A 22,171-nucleotide genomic window follows, 5' to 3' on the forward strand; every position below is an offset into this window, starting at 1 on the left:
ACGTGCCACCCAGACAGTCACACAGCGTCACAACGGTGCCACCCAGACAGTCACACAGCGTCACAACGGTGCCACCCAGACAGTCACACAGCGTCACAACGGTGCCACCCAGACAGTCACACAGCGTCACAACGGTGCCACCCAGACAGTCACACAGCGTCACAACGGTGCCACACAGACAGTCACACAGCGTCACAACGGTGCCACCCAGACAGTCACACAGCGTCACAACGGTGCCACCCAGACAGTCACACAGCGTCACGACGGTGCCACACAGTCACACAGCGTCACAACGGTGCCACCCAGACAGTCACACAGCGTCACAACGGTGCCACCCAGACAGTCACACAGCGTCACGACGGTGCCACCCAGACAGTCACACAGCGTCACAACGGTGCCACCCAGACAGTCACACAGCGTCACGACGGTGCCACCCAGACAGTCACACAGCGTCACAACGGTGCCACCCAGACAGTCACACAGCGTCACAACGGTGCCACCCAGACAGTCACACAGCGTCACAACGGTGCCACCCAGACAGTCACACAGCGTCACGACGGTGCCACCCAGACAGTCACACAGCGTCACAACGGTGCCACCCAGACAGTCACACAGCGTCACAACGGTGCCACCCAGACAGTCACACAGCGTCACGACGGTGCCACCCAGACAGTCACACAGCGTCACAACGGTGCCACCCAGACAGTCACACAGCGTCACAACGGTGCCACCCAGACAGTCACACAGCGTCACAACGGTGCCACCCAGACAGTCACACAGCGTCACAACGGTGCCACCCAGACAGTCACACAGCGTCACAACGGTGCCACCCAGACAGTCACACAGCGTCACGACGGTGCCACCCAGACAGTCACACAGCGTCACAACGGTGCCACCCAGACAGTCACACAGCGTCACAACGGTGCCACCCAGACAGTCACACAGCGTCACGACGGTGCCACCCAGACAGTCACACAGCGTCACAACGGTGCCACCCAGACAGTCACACAGCGTCACAACGGTGCCACCCAGACAGTCACACAGCGTCACAACGGTGCCACCCAGACAGTCACACAGCGTCACAACGGTGCCACCCAGACAGTCACACAGCGTCACAACGGTGCCACCCAGACAGTCACACAGCGTCACGACGGTGCCACCCAGACAGTCACACAGCGTCACAACGGTGCCACCCAGACAGTCACACAGCGTCACAACGGTGCCACCCAGACAGTCACACAGCGTCACAACGGTGCCACCCAGACAGTCACACAGCGTCACAACGGTGCCACCCAGACAGTCACACAGCGTCACAACGGTGCCACCCAGACAGTCACACAGCGTCACGACGGTGCCACCCAGACAGTCACACAGCGTCACAACGGTGCCACCCAGACAGTCACACAGCGTCACAACGGTGCCACCCAGACAGTCACACAGCGTCACAACGGGGCCACCCAGACAGTCACACAGCGTCACAACGGGGCCACCCAGACAGTCACACAGCGTCACGACGGTGCCACCCAGACAGTCACACAGCGTCACAACGGTGCCACCCAGACAGTCACACAGCGTCACAACGGTGCCACCCAGACAGTCACACAGCGTCACAACGGTGCCACCCAGACAGTCACACAGCGTCACAACGGTGCCACCCAGACAGTCACACAGCGTCACGGATCTATCAATCGTTCATTTTTTTTTTTAGGTATTATCAGCGTGTGTTCCCTCGCCTATTATTCGCTAGGGATTCATCCTTCCAGAGAGGGAGGGGAAAGGGGAGTGGGACGGGGAGGGGGAGGGGGACGGGGAGGAGGAGTGGGACGGGGAGGAGTGGGACGGGGAGAGGGACGGGGAGGGGGAGTGGGACGGGGAGGGGGAGGGGGACGGGGAGGAGTGGGATGGGGAGGGGGAGTGAGACGGGGAGTGGGACGGGGAAGAGTGGGACGGGAAGGGGGAGAGGGATGGGAGGAGGAGTGGGATGGGAAGGGGGAGTGGGACGGGGAGGGGGAGTGGGATGGGGAGGAGTGGGATGGGGAGGGGGAGTGGGACGGGGAGGGGGAGTGGGACGGGGAGGAGTGGGATGGGGAGGGGGAGTGGGACGGGGAGAGGGAGCGGAACGGGGAGGAGTGGGATGGGGAGAGGGAATGGGGCGGGGAAGATGAGTGGGATGGGGAAGGGGAGTGGGATGGGGAGGGGGAGTGTGATGGGGAGGAGTGGGATGGGGAGGGGGAGTGGGACGGGGAGGAGGAGTGGGATGGGGAGTGTGAGTGGGACATGGAGGAGGAGTGGGACGGGGAGGGGGACGGGGAGGGGGAGTGGGACGGGGGGAGTGGGACGGAGAGGAGGAGTGGGATGGGGAGGAGGAGTGGGACATGGAGGAGGAGTGGGACGGGGAGGGGGAGAGGGACGGGGAGGGGAATTAGACGGGGAGGGGGAGTGGGACGGGGAGATGGAGTGGGACGGGGAGGGGGAGTGGGACGGGGAGGGGGAGTGGGATGGGGAGGGGGAGTGGGACGCGGAGGGGGAGTATGACGGGGAGGGGGAGTGGGACGGGGAGGTGAAGTGAGACGGGGAGGGAGAGTATGATGGGGAGGGGGAATGAGACGCGGAGGTGGAGTGGGATGGGGAGGGGGAGTATGATGGGGAGGGGGAATGGGACGCGGAGGTGGAGTGGGAGGGGGAGTGGGACGGGGAGGGTGAGGGGGAGTGGGACGGGGAGGGGGTGTGGGACTGGGAGGAGGAGTGGGATGGGGAGGGGGAGGGGGACGGGGAGGGGGAGGGGGACGGGGAGGGGAAGTGGGATGGGGAGGGGGAGGGGGACGGGGAGGTGGAGTGGGAGGGGGAGGGGGAGTGGGACGGGGAGGGGGTGTGGGACTGGGAGGAGGAGTGGGATGGGGAGGGGGAGGGGGACGGGGAGGGGGAGTGGGGTGTCTAAGTTCTGTACATTCTTCTAAGAAACTTGGGGCTCTTGCGTCCTCTTCCCTCTCTTTCCCTTCCTCTTTCCTCACCTCCCTCCCTTTTCCCTCTCCTTGCATCCTCTACCTCCTCCTCCTCTCCCACCCTTCAGCCGTCATTCACTCAGGTTGGGGTTGGCCAGCCCCCAACCCCAACACAGTACATACACTCACCCCTTCATTCTGCCATTTACACATCTGTTACCATAACAATAACTACAACAATACATGTGATGCAGGTGTTAATGGTGCGTTGTGGTGTTGTCGGTAAAGTTGGTAGTCGTCATGATGTTTTTGTTGGGAAGCTGGTAGTGTTGGTAGTGTGGTTGTTGGAGATGATGGTGGTTGTGGGGCGATGGCGGTAGTGATGATGGTGGTGGTTGTGGGATGGTGGTGGTGATGGTGGTGGTTGTGGGGTGGTGGTGGTAGTGATAATGGTGGTGGTTATGGGGTGATGGTGGCAGTGGCATTGTTCATGGTGTTGACAATGATGGTGGTGGTGGTGGTGTTGTTGTCAATAGTAGTGGTGATGATAGTGGTGATGACAGTGGTTATGATGGTGATGGTGGTGGTGGTGGTGATCATGGTTGTGTTGTTGATTATGTTGATGGTATTGGTTGTGCTGAATGGTTGTTACAGTGCTGTGGTATTTACCATGTGTCTATGGTAGACATGTGTCTATGGTAGACATGTGTCTATGGTAGACATGTGTCTATGGTAGACATGTGTCAATGGTAGACATGTGTCTATGGTAGACATGTGTCTATGGTAGACATGTGTCTATGGTAGACAACATGTGTCTATGGTAGACAACATATGTCTATGGTAGACAACATGTGTCTATGGTAGACAACATGTGTATATGGTAGACAACATGTGTCTATGGTACACAACATGTGTCTATGCTAGACAACATGTGTCTATGCTAGACAACATGTGTATATGGTAGACAACATGTGTCTATGGTAGACAACATGTGTATATGGTAGACAACATGTGTCTATGGTAGACAACATGTATATATGGTAGACAACATGTGTCTATGGTAGACAACATGTGTCTATGGTAGACAACATGTGTCTATGCTAGACAACATGTGTCTATGGTAGACAACATGTGTCTATGGTACACAACATGTGTCTATGGTAGACAACATGTGTCTATGCTAGACAACATGTGTATATGGTAGACAACATGTGTCTATGGTAGACAACATGTGTATATGGTAGACAACATGTGTCTATGGTAGACAACATGTGTCTATGGTAGACAACATGTGTCTATGGTAGACAACATGTGTCTATGCTAGACAACATGTGTATATGGTACACAACATGTGTCTATGGTAGACAACATGTGTCTATGGTAGACAACATGTGTCTATGGTAGACAACATGTGTCTATGGTAGACAACATGTGTCTATGGTAGACAACATGTGTCTATGCTAGACAACATGTGTCTGTGGTAGACAACATGTGTCTATGCTAGACAACATGTGTCTATGCTAGACAACATGTGTCTATGGTACACAACATGTGTCCATGCTAGACAACATGTGTATATGGTAGACAACATGTGTCTATGGTAGACAACATGTGTATATGGTAGACAACATGTGTCTATGGTACACAACATGTATCTATGCTAGACAACATGTGTCTATGCTAGACAACATGTGTATATGGTAGACAACATGTGTCTATGGTAGACAACATGTGTATATGGTAGACAACATGTGTCTATGGTAGACAACATGTATATATGGTAGACAACATGTGTCTCTGGTAGACAACATGTGTCTATGGTAGACAACATGTGTCTATGCTAGACAACATGTGTCTATGGTAGACAACATGTGTCTATGGTACACAACATGTGTCTATGGTAGACAACATGTGTCTATGCTAGACAACATGTGTATATGGTAGACAACATGTGTCTATGGTAGACAACATGTGTATATGGTAGACAACATGTGTCTATGGTAGACAACATGTGTCTATGGTAGACAACATGTGTCTATGGTAGACAACATGTGTCTATGCTAGACAACATGTGTATATGGTACACAACATGTGTCTATGGTAGACAACATGTGTCTATGGTAGACAACATGTGTCTATGGTAGACAACATGTGTCTATGGTAGACAACATGTGTCTATGGTAGACAACATGTGTCTATGCTAGACAACATGTGTCTGTGGTAGACAACATGTGTCTATGCTAGACAACAGGTGTCTATGCTAGACAACATGTGTCTATGGTAGACAACATGTGTCCATGCTAGACAACATGTGTATATGGTAGACAACATGTGTCTATGGTAGACAACATGTGTCTATGGTAGACAACATGTGTCTACGCTAGACAACATGTGTCTGTGGCAGACAACATGTGTCTATGGTAGACAACATGTGTCTATGCTAGACAAGATGTGTCTATGCTAGACAACATGTGTGTATGGTAGACAACATGTGTCTATGGTAGACAACATGTGTCTATGCTAGACAACATGTGTCTGTGGCAGACATGTGTCTATGGTAGACAACATGTGTCTATGGTAGACAACATGTGTCTATGCTAGACAACATGTGTGTATGGTAGACAACATGTGTCTATGGTAGACAACATGTGTCTATGCTAGACAACATATGTCTGTGGCAGACAACATGTGTCTATGGTAGACAACATGTGTCTATGCTAGACAACATGTGTCTGTGGCAGACAACATGTGTCTATGGTAGACAACATGTGTCTATGGTAGACAACATGTGTCTATGGTAGACAACATGTGTCTATGCTAGACAACATGTGTCTATGGTAGACAACATGTGTCTATGCTAGACAACATGTGTATATGGTAGACAACATGTGTCTATGGTAGACAACATGTGTCTATGGTAGACAACATGTGTCTATGCTAGACAACATGTGTCTGTGGCAGACATGTGTCTATGGTAGACAACATGTGTCTATGGTAGACAACATGTGTCTATGCTAGACAACATGTGTCTGTGGTAGACAACATGTGTCTATGCTAGACAACATGTGTCTACGCTAGACAACATGTGTCTATGGTAGACAACATGTGTCCATGCTAGACAACATGTGTATATGGTAGACAACATGTGTCTATGGTAGACAACATGTGTCTATGGTAGACAACATGTGTCTACGCTAGACAACATGTGTCTGTGGCAGACAACATGTGTCTATGGTAGACAACATGTGTCTATGGTAGACAACATGTGTCTATGGTAGACAACATGTGTCTATGCTAGACAACATGTGTCTATGGTAGACAACATGTGTCTATGCTAGACAACATGTGTATATGGTAGACAACATGTGTCTATGGTAGACAACATGTGTCTATGGTAGACAACATGTGTCTATGCTAGACAACATGTGTCTGTGGCAGACAACATGTGTCTATGGTAGACAACATGTGTCTATGGTAGACAACATGTGTCTATGCTAGACAACATGTGTCTGTGGTAGACAACATGTGTCTATGCTAGACAACATGTGTCTATGCTAGACAACATGTGTCTATGGTAGACAACATGTGTCCATGCTAGACAACATGTGTATATGGTAGACAACATGTGTCTATGGTAGACAACATGTGTCTATGGTAGACAACATGTGTCTACGCTAGACAACATGTGTCTGTGGCAGACAACATGTGTCTATGGTAGACAACATGTGTCTATGCTAGACAACATGTGTCTATGCTAGACAACATGTGTGTATGGTAGACAACATGTGTCTATGGTAGACAACATGTGTCTATGCTAGACAACATGTGTCTGTGGCAGACATGTGTCTATGGTAGACAACATGTGTCTATGGTAGACAACATGTGTCTATGCTAGACAACATGTGTCTATGGTAGACAACATGTGTCTATGGTAGACAACATGTGTCTATGCTAGACAACATGTGTATATGGTAGACAACATGTGTCTATGGTAGACAACATGTGTCTATGCTAGACAACATGTGTCTGTGGCAGACAACATGTGTCTATGGTAGACAACATGTGTCTATGGTAGACAACATGTGTCTATGGTAGACAACATGTGTCTATGCTAGACAACATGTGTCTATGGTAGACAACATGTGTCTATGCTAGACAACATGTGTATATGGTAGACAACATGTGTCTATGCTAGACAACATGTGTATATGGTAGACAACATGTGTCTATGGTAGACAACATGTGTCTATGGTAGACATGTGTCTATGCTAGACAACATGTGTCTGTGGCAGACAACATGTGTCTATGGTAGACAACATGTGTCTATGGTCGACAACATGTGTCTATGGTAGACAACATGTGTCTATGCTAGACAACATGTGTCTATGCTAGACAACATGTGTCTGTGGCAGACAACATGTGTCTATGGTAGACAACATGTGTCTATGGTAGACAACATGTGTCTATGGTACACAACATGTGTCTATGGTAGACAACATGTGTCTATGGTACACAACATGTGTCTATGGTAGACAACATGTGTCTATGGTAGACAACATGTGTCTATGCTAGACATGTGTATATGGTAGACAACATGTGTCTGTGGCAGACATGTGTCTATGGTAGACAACATGTGTCTGTGGCAGACAACATGTGTATATGGTAGACAACATGTGTCTATGGTAGACAACATGTGTCTGTGGCAGACAACATGTGTCTATGGTAGACAACATGTGTCAATGGTAGACAACATGTGTCTGTGGCAGACAACATGTGTCTGTGGCAGACAACATGTGTATATGGTAGACAACATGTGTATATGGTAGACAACATGTGTCTATGGTAGACAACATGTGTCTGTGGCAGACAACATGTGTCTGTGGCAGACAACATGTGTATATGGTAGACAACATGTGTATATGGTAGACAACATGTGTCTATGGTAGACAACATGTGTCTGTGGCAGACAACGTGTATATGGTAGACAACATGTGTCTATGGTAGACAACATGTGTCTGTGGCAGACAACATGTGTATATGGTAGACAACATGTGTCTATGGTAGACAACATGTGTCTGTGGCAGACAACATGTGTATATGGTAGACAACATGTGTCTGTGGCAGACATGTGTATATGGTAGACAACATGTGTCTATGGTAGACAACATGTGTCTGTGGCAGACAACATGTGTATATGGTAGACAACATGTGTCTATGGTAGACAACATGTGTCTGTGGCAGACAACATGTGTATATGGTAGACAACATGTGTCTGTGGCAGACAACATGTGTCCGTGGCAGACAACATGTGTCTGTGGCAGACAACATGTGTATATGGTAGACAACATGTGTCTGTGACAGACAACATGTGTCTGTGGCAGACAACATGTGTATATGGTAGACAACATGTGTCTGTGGCAGACAACATGTGTCTGTGGCAGACAACATGTGTATATGGTAGACAAAATGTGTCTGTGGCAGACAACATGTGTCTGTGGCAGACAACATGTGTCTGTGGCAGACAACATGTGTCTGTGACAGACAACATGTGTATATGGTAGACAACATGTGTCTGTGGCAGACAACATGTGTCTGTGGCAGACAACATGTGTATATGGTAGACAACATGTGTCTGTGGCAGACAACATGTGTCTGTGGCAGACAACATGTGTATATGGTAGACAACATGTGTCTGTGGCAGACATGTGTCTGTGGCAGACAACATGTGTCTGTGGCAGACAACATGTGTATATGGTAGACAACATGTGTCTGTGGCAGACAACATGTGTCTGTGGCAGACAACATGTGTATATGGTAGACAACATGTGTCTGTGGCAGACAACATGTGTCTGTGGCAGACAACATGTGTATATGGTAGACAACATGTGTCTGTGGCAGACAACATGTGTCTGTGGCAGACAACGTGTATATGGTAGACAACATGTGTCTATGGTAGACAACATGTGTCTGTGGCAGACAACATGTGTATATGGTAGACAACATGTGTCTATGGTAGACAACATGTGTCTGTGGCAGACAACATGTGTATATGGTAGACAACATGTGTCTGTGGCAGACAACATGTGTATATGGTAGACAACATGTGTCTATGGTAGACAACATGTGTCTGTGGCAGACAACATGTGTATATGGTAGACAACATGTGTCTGTGGCAGACAACATGTGTCTGTGGCAGACAACATGTGTCTGTGGCAGACAACATGTGTATATGGTAGACAACATGTGTCTGTGGCAGACATGTGTCTGTGGCAGACAACATGTGTCTGTGGCAGACAACATGTGTATATGGTAGACAACATGTGTCTGTGGCAGACAACATGTGTCTGTGGCAGACAACATGTGTATATGGTAGACAACATGTGTCTGTGGCAGACAACATGTGTCTGTGGCAGACAACATGTGTCTGTGGCAGACAACATGTGTCTGTGACAGACAACATGTGTATATGGTAGACAACATGTGTCTGTGGCAGACAACATGTGTCTGTGGCAGACAACATGTGTATATGGTAGACAACATGTGTCTGTGGCAGACAACATGTGTCTGTGGCAGACAACATGTGTCTGTGGCAGACAACATGTGTCTGTGGCAGACAACATGTGTCTGTGGCAGACAACATGTGACTGTGGCAGACAACATGTGACTGTGGCAGACAACATGTGTGTACATAACACAGACTGGGCGAGCAGTGTATCCCTGAGTTACACATCGTTCACAATTACTTATTGTGATTTATTTAATATAGAGTTGAAGATACATCTGTCAACCAGGTGAATATTAGGTGAATATTAGGTGAATACAGCCAGGGGAATATAACTGGGATGAATATAACTAGCAAGTGAGTTTGTCAGTCTCTTGGCCCAGTGATCCACACGGGTTTAGTGTTCCTTATGCATATAAATAAAGTGAAGACCCATTTGCTGATTGTTAGAGTCACCTGAACAATCAGTGACTCTACTGGCTTGATGCACATGTCTTAACTCAGTAGTGACTCTACTGGCTTGATGCCCATGTCTTAACTCAGAAGTGACTCTACTGGCTTTATGCCCACTGTCTTAACTCAGTAGTGACTCTACTGGCTTGATGCCCATGTCTTAACTCAGTAGTGACTCTACTGGCTTGATGCCCACTGTCTTAACTCAGCAGTGACTCTACTGGCTTAATGCCCACTGTCTTAACTCAGCAGTGACTCTACTGGCTTGATGCCCACTGTCTTAACTCAGTAGTGACTCTACTGGCTTGATGCCCACTGTCTTAACTCAGTAGTGACTCTACTGGCTTGATGCCCACTGTCTTAACTCAGTAGTGACTCTACTGGCTTGACGCCCACTGTCTTAACTCAGTAGTGACTCTACTGGCTTGATGCCCATGTCTTAACTCAGAAGTGACTCTACTGGCTTTATGCCCACTGTCTTAACTCAGTAGTGACTCTACTGGCTTGATGCCCATGTCTTAACTCAGTAGTGACTCTACTGGCTTGATGCCCACTGTCTTAACTCAGCAGTAACTCTACTGGCTTGATGCCCACTGTCTTAACCCAGTAGTGACTCTACTGGCTTGATGCCCACTGTCTTAGCTCAGCAGTGACTCTACTGGCTTGATGCCCATGTCTTAACTCAGTAGTGATTCTACTGGCTTGATGCCCTCTGTCTTAACACAGTAGTGACTCTACTGGTTTGATGCCCATGTCTTAAATCAGTAGTGACTCTACTGGCTTGATGCCCACTGTCTTAACACAGTAGTGACTCTACTGGCTTGATGATCACTGTCTCAACACAGTAGTGACTCTACTGGCTTGATGCCCATGTCTTAACTCAGTAGTGACTCTACTGGCTTGACGCCCACTGTCTTTACTCAATAGTGACTCTACTGGCTTGATGCCCACTGTCTTATTTCAATAGTGACTCTACTGGCTTGATGCCCACTGTCTTAACTCAGTAGTGACTCTACTGGCTTGATGCCCTCTGTCTTAACTCAATAGTGACTCTACTGGCTTGATGCCCACTGTCTTAACTCAGTAGTGACTCTACTGGCTTGATGCCCACTGTCTTAACTCAATAGTGACTCTACTGGCTTGATGCCCACTGTCTTAACTCAGGAGTGACTCTACTGGCTTGATGCCCACTGTCTTAACACATTAGTGACTCTACTGGCTTGATGCCCATTGTCTTAACTCAGTAGAGTCACTACTGGCTTGATGCCCACTGTCTTAACACAGTAGTGATTCTCCTCACAGTAACTATGTTACTATCCTAACACAGTAGTGATTCTCCTCACAGTAACTATGTTACTATCTTAACACAGTAGTGATTCTCCTCACAGTGACTATGTTACTATCTTAACACAGTAGTGATTCTCCTCACAGTGACTATGTTACTATCTTAACACAGTAGTGATTCTCCTCACAGTGACTATGTTACTATCCTAACACAGTAGTGATTCTCCTCACAGTGACTATGTTACTATCTTAACACAGTAGTGATTCTCCTCACAGTGATTATGTTACTGCCATAACGCAGTGGTGACTCTGTTCAGAGTGACTATGTTACTGTCTAAACACAGTAGTGACTCTCCTCACAGTGACTATGTTACTGTCTTAACTCAGTGGTGACTCTCAAGGAAACAACATTGATCGCGATCAGCGAACGGAGGTTGGAGCCCACAACATTCACTATGGTGAATGGCCCACACGGATTTAGAGCTACTCAAGCTATACTACTACTACTACTACTATTACTACTACTACTACTACTACTACTACTACTACTACTACTACTACTACTACTACTACTACTACTACTACTAATACTACTACTACTAAAAATAATAATAATAATAATAATAATAATAATAATAATAATAATAATAATAACTACATGTACAAGGTATACAGTCCCAGCTGACATCACTGACATACTACTATATAGAAAGCCGCTTGTTATGCAGAGCATTTCGGGCAAATTAGGTCAGTTTTGTCCCAGGATGTGACCCACACCAGTCGACTAGCTCCCATTACCCATTTTACTGATGGGTGATCATAGACAACCGGTGTAAGGAAACGCCTCCAAAGTTTCCACCCCTTCGCCGAGAATCGAACCCCGACCCCTCACGGTATGAAGCGAGAGCTTTTGCCACCAGGCCACGGGGCACCGTGGAGGTCAGGATGTTGCAGCAGAGAGAGCCAGTTAAATTTTGATATCTGCACACTTATGGAAGACACTTAGTGAATGATGGTGAAAGTGTTGTTTAGGTGTGAGAGAAGGACCGTCTCGCACTCTACCTCGCTGGGTGACGGATGCTGTGTTAAACAACGATAGTAATAATAAAACTTGTGATAATATTGTTAATTCTAAAATTATTATTATTATTATTATTATTATTATTATTATTATTATTATTATTATTATTATTATTGTTATTATTATTATTATTATTATTATTATTATTATTATTATTATTATTATTATTATTAAGTATTCACAAATGGGAAGATTTAGGGGTTGCCAAAATTCTCTCTTAAGTTTTCGTTTTTAAAACTTACCTCATAATGCAAAAACGCCTCATCCGATCGGCTTCAAATTTTTAACACCGTGTACGGTATCTAGGACCAAATTCTTGGAACAACTAGCATGTGCAGGTGTCCCATGACAAAACTTGTTGAACTCATTCCCAGTATCCTGGAACGGCTCAGATAACTCCAGGAAGCCTCAGTGGCATTGTTTCAAACCTACGAAAATAAAAGGCTTCTTCTAATTTGATAACAAGAGAGTGAAACTGATGTGTAGAGGCTCAGACTGGGCCATTTTATGTGTAAAACAGTGCGACATTTTTATTCCGGTTAAATCACGTGGAATAAATTTCAGTTTATCTCTTCTGAACGATTTCGATATTTAATGGTTGATGCGTCTTAGGACCAGGATAGTGACTAACACTACCGATGTTGAAGTACCATCATACACACTAACTTTACTGACCAGGATAGTGACTAACACTACCGATGTTGAAGTACCATCATACACACTAACTTTACTGACCAGGATAGTGACTAACACTACCGATGTTGAAGTACCATCATACACACTAACTTTACTGTAAGTAGCTGAAAATCTGAAATTTTACGGAAATTGTTAAAGAAAATTCTTGAAATCAGTGAAATAAGATCAATTAATGGAGAACGCGTTCTCAGGTAGGCTTCAAACTTTCACCATTGGTGCTCATTTATTTCTAGCTGTGTAAACTTAAATTTGCTAATTTAATTAAATAAATTATTTTTTTACATAATAACTAAAGAATGCCTCTTCTGATCGGCTTGAGTCTATGCTAATTGAATTTTTTATTATTATTTTTTTTGGTCTGTGTGAATGATCTTTGTGACATTCTTAATCAATTTTATCAAATTGGATTTTCTTAAAAAGTGAAACTAAATTTTTTTCTTATAAAATTGTAGAGAATTTGAAATACAATATATATATATATATATATATATATATATATATATATATATATATATATATATATATATATATATATATATATATATATATATATATATATATATATATATATATGTATATATATATATATATGAAACAAGATTCATAAAAAGCAGTTTTGACAATAATATGAATATTTCCTTTGGATTATATAAATTAGATCCATTTATAATTAATAGAATTTGGGAAGAATTTAATAATACACTGGACAAATAATAATTTTTAAAATTTTCTTGGGTAGAATAGTTTGTTGGTGGGTTGTGCGAAGGACCTGTCCAGTTGGGTCGGCGCGCGTCAGGTGTTTAACTGTTGTGGGATCTGATAGTGAGGTGATGGCAAGACCTCTTATATACCTTCCTTGGATGCTTTACTTTCATAGTTCCTTGATAATGTGAGTAGTCACGAAAGCGCTTGGAATTTCTCTATTCTTTCACAGTGGTTGTTTTGCATATATATATATATATATATATATATATATATATATATATATATATATATATATATATATATATATATATATATATATATATATATATATATATATATATATATACATACATACATATATATTGTTCCCATGTCCACTCTACCACTCTATCATGTGCCTTTTCTAAATCCTGTGATACAATGAAAACTTCCATGCCTTTATCTAAATACTGTTCACATATATACTTCAATGTAAACACCTGATCTACACATTCCCTACCCATTCTAGAGCCTCCTTGCTCATCTGCAATCCTGCTTTCTGTCTTACCTCAAATTCTTTCAATAATAACCCTACCATACACTTTACCTGGTATACTCAGTAAACTTATTCTTCTATAATTTTTACAATCTCTTTTGTCCTCCTTCCCTTTATACAAAGGAAATATACACACTCTCTGTCAGTCTCTAGGTAACTTCCCCTCTTAAATACATTTATTAAACAAAAATACCAACCACTCCAACACTATATCCCCACCTGCTTTTAACATTTCTGTCATGATCCCGTCAGTTCCAGCTGCTTTACCCCCTTTCATTCTACGTAATGCCTCACGTACCTCCCCCACACTCACATCCTGCTCTTCTTCACTCCTAAAAGATGGTATACCTCCCTGGCCAGTGCATGAAATTACCGCCTCCCATTCTTCATCGACATTTAAAAGTTCCTCAAAATATTCCCACCATCTACCCAATACCTCCATATCCCCATCTACTAACTCCCCTACTCTGTTTTGAACTGACAAATCCATTCGTTACCTTGGCTTTCTTATTTTATCTCATTCCAATTTTTTTTTCTTATTCTCAGTAAAATTTATTGACAGTGCCTCTCCCACTCTATCTTTTGCTCTCGTTTTTCACTCTCTCACCAGTCTTCACCTTTCTTTTACTCTCCATATACTCTACCCTTCTTATATCACTTCTGCTTTGTTAAAACCTCTTTTAAGCTACCTTTATCTCGTTTACTGCAACCTTTACTTCATCATTCCACCAATCACTCCTCTATCCTCCTGCACCCACCCTCCAATAACCACAAATTTCTGCACCTCATTCTAATACTGCAATTTTTAAACTATCCCATCCCTCTTCAACCCCCCCCCCCCACTACCCATATATGCACTAGCCCACCTTTCTGCCAATAGTTGTTTATATTTCACTCTAACTTCCTCCTGCTTTGTTTATAAATTTTCACCTTTCTCTTACTGATGCCATTTTCCTCTTTTCCCATCTACCTCTTACTCTAACTGTAGCTACAACTAAATAATGATCCGATATATCAGTTGCCCCTCTATAAACGTGTACATCCTGGAGCCTACCCATCAACCTTTTATCCACCAATATATAATCTAACAAACTACTTTCATTACGTGCTATATCATACCTTGTATATTTATTTATCCTCTTCTTCATAAAATATGTATTATTTATTACCAAACCTCTTTCTACACATAGCTCAATTAAAGGCTCCCCATTTTCATTTACCCCTGGCACCCCAAACTTACCTACTACTCCCTCCACAACATTTTCTCCCACTTTAGCATGGAAATCCCCAACCACTATTACTCTCACACTTGGTTCAAAACTCCCCTCTCACGTATTTAAAACATTTTTGTTATATTGAACGAGGACAGACTTCAATTTTTTCAGGATATTGGTCACTCTGAGATAACAAGAGAATGCCTCTTCAGTTAGGGTTCAAAGTTGGTGTGTATTTTGTTAAGGTTTATATGGTGTTAGGCTGTGTATGTCGTAATTTGCCATTTTTAGTGAACGAATTGTAATAGTAATTTCCAAATGATAACTTGTGAATGTTTCTTGTGATTCCTTTCAAATCTTCAACAATAATTTTAACTGTTGAGTATTTGAATGGACTCACTGCACTGTGAACCTGTGCCGCACTCTGCACTATTCCAATGGCGTGTGTTGAGGTAGAGGAGACTGGGGTTATGCATTACCGGGATACTTTTCCGTCTAGTTATTGTTATTTTTCTTCTCCCTCCTCCCTTCAGGCTCCCCCGGCCCACTGACGCCGCCTGGGAGTGAGGGTGTGAGTGGGTACATGGGCGTGACCCAGGACCACGCTTCCCTACACACGCCCACCAATACCGCCCACGTCTCTGCCTACCAGCCCTCCCTCCACCACCATCACCACCACCACCATCACCACGACCTGGCCGCCCTCCACGGTAAGTACCACCATCACTGGAGCCTGCTTCTCCAGGTATTCTACACATCCTATAGAGGCCTTTTGCAGGCCATCGGGAGGTCTTCAGGTCATCCTGTTTGTGCTTACGTTTTTAACTCTCTCTCTCTCTCTCTCTCTCTCTCTCTCTCTCTCTCTCTCTCTCTCTCTCTCTCTCTCTCTCTCTCTCTCTCTCTCTCTCTCTCTCTCTCTCTCTCTCTTTCTCTCTCTCTCTTTCTCTTTCTCTCTTTCAGATGGTACTCCAGAACACAGCTGTCACCAAGGTAAGCTTTAATGATTAACACTTGTTTTGTGTGTGTGTGTGTTTGTTACGGCTGTGGGACTATTGTTACGACGGTAAGAATATTGTTACGACTGTGGTAGGACGGCTGATGCGTGACGCCATGGTGCTGAATCCAACATAGCCGCGGCGTCGGAGGTATCCAGTCGTCTTGGACAAGATTTCGGCGTCAAAACAGTGGAACTGATTCACTACACTGTGGGTTCCTACAGCCATGCTGGATGAGCTCAAATGTTTCCTCACATTTCGCTCGTTTCAGTCCTGGAACCTTGGTCACTCCATGTGTACCGTAAGCAAGGTCCCAGGACAGAAACTTACCCCCCCCCCTCCAAGAAAAAAAAATGTCTTAAAGAAAATGGAAATTGTATGGTCTTACCTGAGTGTTTGGTGGCACAGTACGTGCAAAAATATTCGTAAATAATACATGGAAGAATATATGTAACAGGGAAGATATAAGGAAGTTATTTATTGCATGTGGTAGTGATTTCTGGATCATCGGCCATGAGCACCAGTCTCAGACCAGGAGCCCTTAAGTTGAATGAAAAAAAATTATAGACATGAGTTCTATAAACAAAAGCAAAACACAAGTGTTTACGGAATGTAAATAGAAGCTGGCAAGATTGGCCTGTCATCTTACATGTTCGTGAAGCAGAAAGAAAAAGATCAGCAGTCCTGTCTCCCGTTTCACACTCAGTGACAAGACGGCAGCACCTTTCTAGAGGCTTGCTATCTACTAAGCCAAAAAGTAGGTACAGGTATGCTCGCCTGGTGGACCCGCGGTCGGGTCTTCTCCATGCGGTGACCCGGTGTTGGCTTCCCGATGGGGTAGTGTCGTCATGTCTTCCTGGTATACTAAGCTCTTGTGAAGTCTTTCTCGAGGAGGAGGGACCCTTCTTCCTCACCTAATAAGCAATGAGTATATGCCAGGGTAATGTATGCTGGGGGTAAGACGTGCAGGGGTCAGCCTGTGTTAACACTCATCTAGTCCGATGTTCGCTTCTGGAAGGGAACTCTGTCTTTAGTCCTGAATCTGGCAGTGTAGGGCAACACTTGACAACCACCAGAAATTATACTTACCAGTGGTGGGTACCAAGATGGCTACTACTAGCAACTATAATGGTGAGCATCACGGCCTACCAGATACCCACAACTGCAAATTAGTTTTGGACTTAATTAACGTATCGACCGTTGACAACTAGTGTTGTGCATCACGGACCCACCACTGTCGACTACAACGGAGGACATCATGGATCCAATACTACCTGGAGTCTACCTGGAGGGCATTCCGGGGATCAACGCCCCCGCGGCCCGGTCCACAACCAGGCCTTCCGGTGGATCAGGGCCTGATCAACCAGGCTGTTACTGCTGGACGCAAGTAGTCCAACGTACGAACCACAGCCCGGCTGATCTGGCACCGACTCTAGGTATCTGTCCAGCTCCCTCTTGAAGGCAGCCAGGGACCTATTGGTAATTCCCCTTATACTTTTAATTGGGGGTATTTTGCATCGCCTGCCCAGTCTTTTACTTTCGTAGGGAGTGATTTTTGTGTGCAGATTCAGGACCATTCCTTCCAGGATTTTCCAAGTGTATATTATGATATATCTCTCTCTCCTGCGTTCCAGCGAGTACAAGTCAAGTGCTTCCAAGCGTTCCCAGTAGTTGAGGTGCTTGATAAAACTTATATGTGCAGTGAAGGTTCTCTGTACACTCTCTAGATCTGCAATTTCACTTGCTTTGAACGGAGATGCTAATGTACAGCAGTATTCCAGCATAGAGAGAACAAGTGATTGGAAAAGGATCATCACTGGCTTGGCATCTCTTGTTTTGAACGTTCTCATTATCCATCCTATCATTTTCTTTGCACTTGTGATCGTGGCACTGTTGTGATCCTTGAAAGTGAGATCCTCAGACATTACTACTCCCAGGTCCTTTACATTATTTTTCCGCTCTACTGTATGGCCAGAGTTTGTAGTATACTCTGTTCTAGTTGTTATCTCCTCCAGTTTTCCATAATGGAGTAGTTGGAATTTGCCCTCACTGAACATCATATTGTTTTCCGTTGCCCACTAGAAAACTTTGTTTATACCTTCTTGGAGGTTAACTGTGTCCTCGATAGATGACAGTCTCATGCAGATCCTAGTATCGTCTGCAAAGGATGATACGGTGCTGTGGATTACATCTCTGTCTATGTCTGATATGAGGATGAGGAACAGGATGGGGGCGAGTACTGTGCCTTGTGGAACAGAGCTCTTCACTATGGCAGCCTCCGATTTAATTCTGTTGGCCACTACTCTTTGTTTTCGATTGGTTAGGAAGTTGAAGATCCATCTCCCCACTTTGCCAGTTATTCCTTTAGCACGTATTTTGTGCGTTATTACAGCATGATCGAACTTGTCAAACGCTTTTGCAAAGTCTATGTATATTACATCTGCATTCTGTTTTTCTTCCAGTGCATCCAAAACCACATCATAGTGATCCAGTAGTTGCGAGAGGCAGGAGCGACCTGCCATGAAACCATGTTGCCCTGGATTGTGCAGTTTTTGGGAATCCAGATGGTTTGCAATCATGCTTCTTAGCACTCTTTCAAAGATTTTTATAATGTGGGACGTTAGAGCCATTGGTCTATAGTTCTTAGCTAAAGCTTTGCTGCCACCTTTATGGAGTCAGGCTATATCCGTTGTTTTAAGTGACTGTGGAATTTCACCCATGTCTAAGCTCCTTCTCTATGGTATACTTAGGGCATGTGAGAGGGGTTTCTTGCAGTTCTTAATGAACACAGAGTTCCAGGAGTCTGGGCCTGGGGCTGAGTGCATGGGCATGTTGTCAATGGCTTTTTCAAAGTCTATCGGAGTTAGGGTAATGTCGGAAATCTGGCATACATTGATGGAGTTTTGAGGCTCATTCATGAAGAAATCATTTGGATCGTCGATCCTCAGACTGATTAGTGGCTCACTAAACACAGAGTCGTACTGGGATTTCAGTATTTCACTCATTTCCTTGTTGTTGTCTAAGTCCCATCCTGTCTGAGTAAGGTTCCGATACTAGATGTGGTATTTGCCTTGTTTTTGGCATATGAAAAGAAACATTTCGAATTTCTTTCAGTTTCACTAATCACTTTAAGCTCCTCCTGTCTCTCCTGGTTCCTGTAAGAGTCCTTTAACTTAAGTTCGATAGTTTCCATTTCCCTGGTCAGCGCTTCCTTCCGTGTATCTGCTAATCTAGTGTTCCTGAGGAGCTCAGTGATTCTTCGCCGTCTTTTGTAAAGGGAGCGTCTTTCTCTCTCCAGTTTACTCCTGCTTTTCTTCTTTCTTAGGGGAATATTCCTAGAACACACTTCAGCTGCCAGGAAGTTGATCCTTTCAAAGCACTGGTTTGGATCCATATTATTTAGGACATCTTCCCAACATGTTTCGTTTAAGACATGGTTCACCTGGTCCCAGTTGATGTTCTTGTTGTTGACGACTACAATTGAGGACATCACGGACCCACCATTGACGGCTACAGTGGAGGGCATCATAAACCCACCAATGACGACTTCAATGGAGGACATCACGGACCCACCTCTGACGGCTACAGTGGAGGACATCATGGACCCACCCCTGATCACTACAATGGAGGGCATCACTAACCCACCACTGGCAGCTACAGTGGTCTGAGAAAACCCTTTGTGCCAAGGAGAGTAATGAAGCGAGCCAGACCCTCCTTCACCAGTGTGGCGTAACTGTACGCTGGTGTCGTCCCTTTGGGAGTGTCGCCACCGTCGTCACCTGTCGCTCAGCTCACCCCAGAGTCACCCCAGGTCACCCTGGCCCAGGGTAAGACGATGATGATTGAGGAGGGGGAAAGAGAGGCTTGGAAAAGATGAGAGGTGAAGTACTGAGGATAAAAGGTGGAGAAGGAAAGAGGTTCCTGGGTAATTTTCCTTACACATTTTTTTTCTCTTGCCCTATTAATAGGGTTATTGTGATGCAACACAATAACCCTATTAATAGGGTTATTGTGTTGCATCCTGTGCATGAAGAGTATAAAAAAATGTTGAGCTGTCCTAAAGAAAGGGGACAATAATATTCTGAACCTGCCTTTAGCATTCAAGACATTCAAGACAAGAGATGCTAAGCCAATGATGATCCTTTTTAAATCACTTATTCTTTCTAGGCTGGAATACTGCTGTACATTAACATTCCCATTCAAGGCAGGTGGAACTGCAGATCTAGAGAATGTACAGAGAACCTTTACTGCACGTATAAGTTCCATCAAACACCTTAACTATTGGAAACGCCTGGAAGCACTTGAGTTGTACTCACTGGAGCGCAGGCGAGAGAGATATATCATAATCTACAGCTGGAAGATTCTGGAGGGACTGGTCCCTAATATGCACACAGCAATCACTCCACACGAAAGCAAAAGACTTGGCAGGCGATGCAACATACCCCCAGTGAAAAGCAGGGGCGTCACTGGTACACTAAGAGAGAACGCAATAAGTGTCCGAGGCCCAAGACTGTTCAACAGCCTCCCAACAGCAATAAGGGGCATTACGGAAAGACCCCTGGTTGTCTTCAAGAGGGAGCTGGACAGATACCTAAAGACGGTGCCGGATCAGCCTGGCTGTGGTTCGTACGTTGGATTGCGTGCAGCCAGCAGTAAGAGCCTCGTTGATCAGGCCCTGATCCACCGGGAGGCCTGGTCGTGGACCGGGCTGCGGGGGCGTTGATCCCCGGGATGCCCTCCAGGTAGACTCCAGGTAATATTTCACACGTTACCTGAAACGTAGGAAAAACGACGTTGTCAGTAACTGTAGCTAACGAAGCAAAGTCATAATAATGGTTTATTCTGCAGCTTTGTTTGTTTTATTCATTAATGATCGAAAAGTTGAGTGTCTGAAGAAGCGTTACTGCACATGTAAGTTCCGTCAAACACCTTAACTACTGGCAGCGCCTGGAACCACTTGTACTCACTCCAGCATAATTTACGTCATAAGAACATAAGAACATAAGAAAAAAGGAACACTGCACCATGCCTACTGACCCATGCGAAGTATGTTCATGTCTTCTCCCCCCTCCCCGGACTAACCCAATGACCCACCCAGTCTGGTCACCTCCACTCAAGGATGGAGCACTGTACCAGACCCAGCAGCACAAGCTAGTCAGGTCCAACTCACACCCACCCACACCCACTCGTGTATTTATCTAACCTATTTTTAAAACTACACAACGTTTTAGCCTCAATAACTGTACTCGGGAGTTTGTTCCACTCATCCACAACTCTATTACCAAACCAGTGCTTTCCTATATCCTTCCTGAATCTGATTTTTTCCAACTTGAAACCATTACTGTGAGTCCTGTCTTGGCTGGAAATTTTCAGCACGCTATTTACATCCCCTTTATTTATTCCTATTTTCCATTTATACACCTCAATCATATCTCCCCTAATTCTACGCCTTTCAAGAGAGTGCAGATTCAGGGCCCTCAGTCTATCCTCGTAGGGAAGATTTCTGATACATGGGAATCTACACCTGGAAAATCCTAGAGGGACTGATCCTTAATCTGCACACAGAAATCACTCCCTAAGAAATCAAAATACTTGGCAAGCGATGCAACATACGCCCATTGAAAAGTAGGGGCGCCGTTAGTACATTAAGAGAAAACACAATAAGTGTCCGGGGCCCAAGACTGTTCAACAGACTCCTACCAACCATAAAGAAAATTACCAATATACCCCTGGTTGTCTTCAAGACGGAACTGGACAGATACCT

The 22,171-nt window shown here is 45.1% G+C and overlaps 1 protein-coding gene across 1 annotated transcript in view; it reads left to right on the plus strand.

Moving 5' to 3' along the window:
* LOC128686611 (forkhead box protein F1-like) overlaps window positions 1-22,171 on the plus strand; it is a 572,771-nt gene that overhangs the window by 44,387 nt on the left and 506,213 nt on the right. The window contains exon 3 of the mRNA XM_053773559.2: window positions 15,946-16,122. Within this exon, the coding sequence (XP_053629534.2) occupies window positions 15,946-16,122 (177 nt within the window). The remainder of the gene's footprint in view (window positions 1-15,945; window positions 16,123-22,171) is intronic.

Source organism: Cherax quadricarinatus, chromosome 12, assembly GCF_038502225.1.
Source record: "Cherax quadricarinatus isolate ZL_2023a chromosome 12, ASM3850222v1, whole genome shotgun sequence".
In the NCBI taxonomy this organism is placed as follows: domain Eukaryota; kingdom Metazoa; phylum Arthropoda; class Malacostraca; order Decapoda; family Parastacidae; genus Cherax; species Cherax quadricarinatus.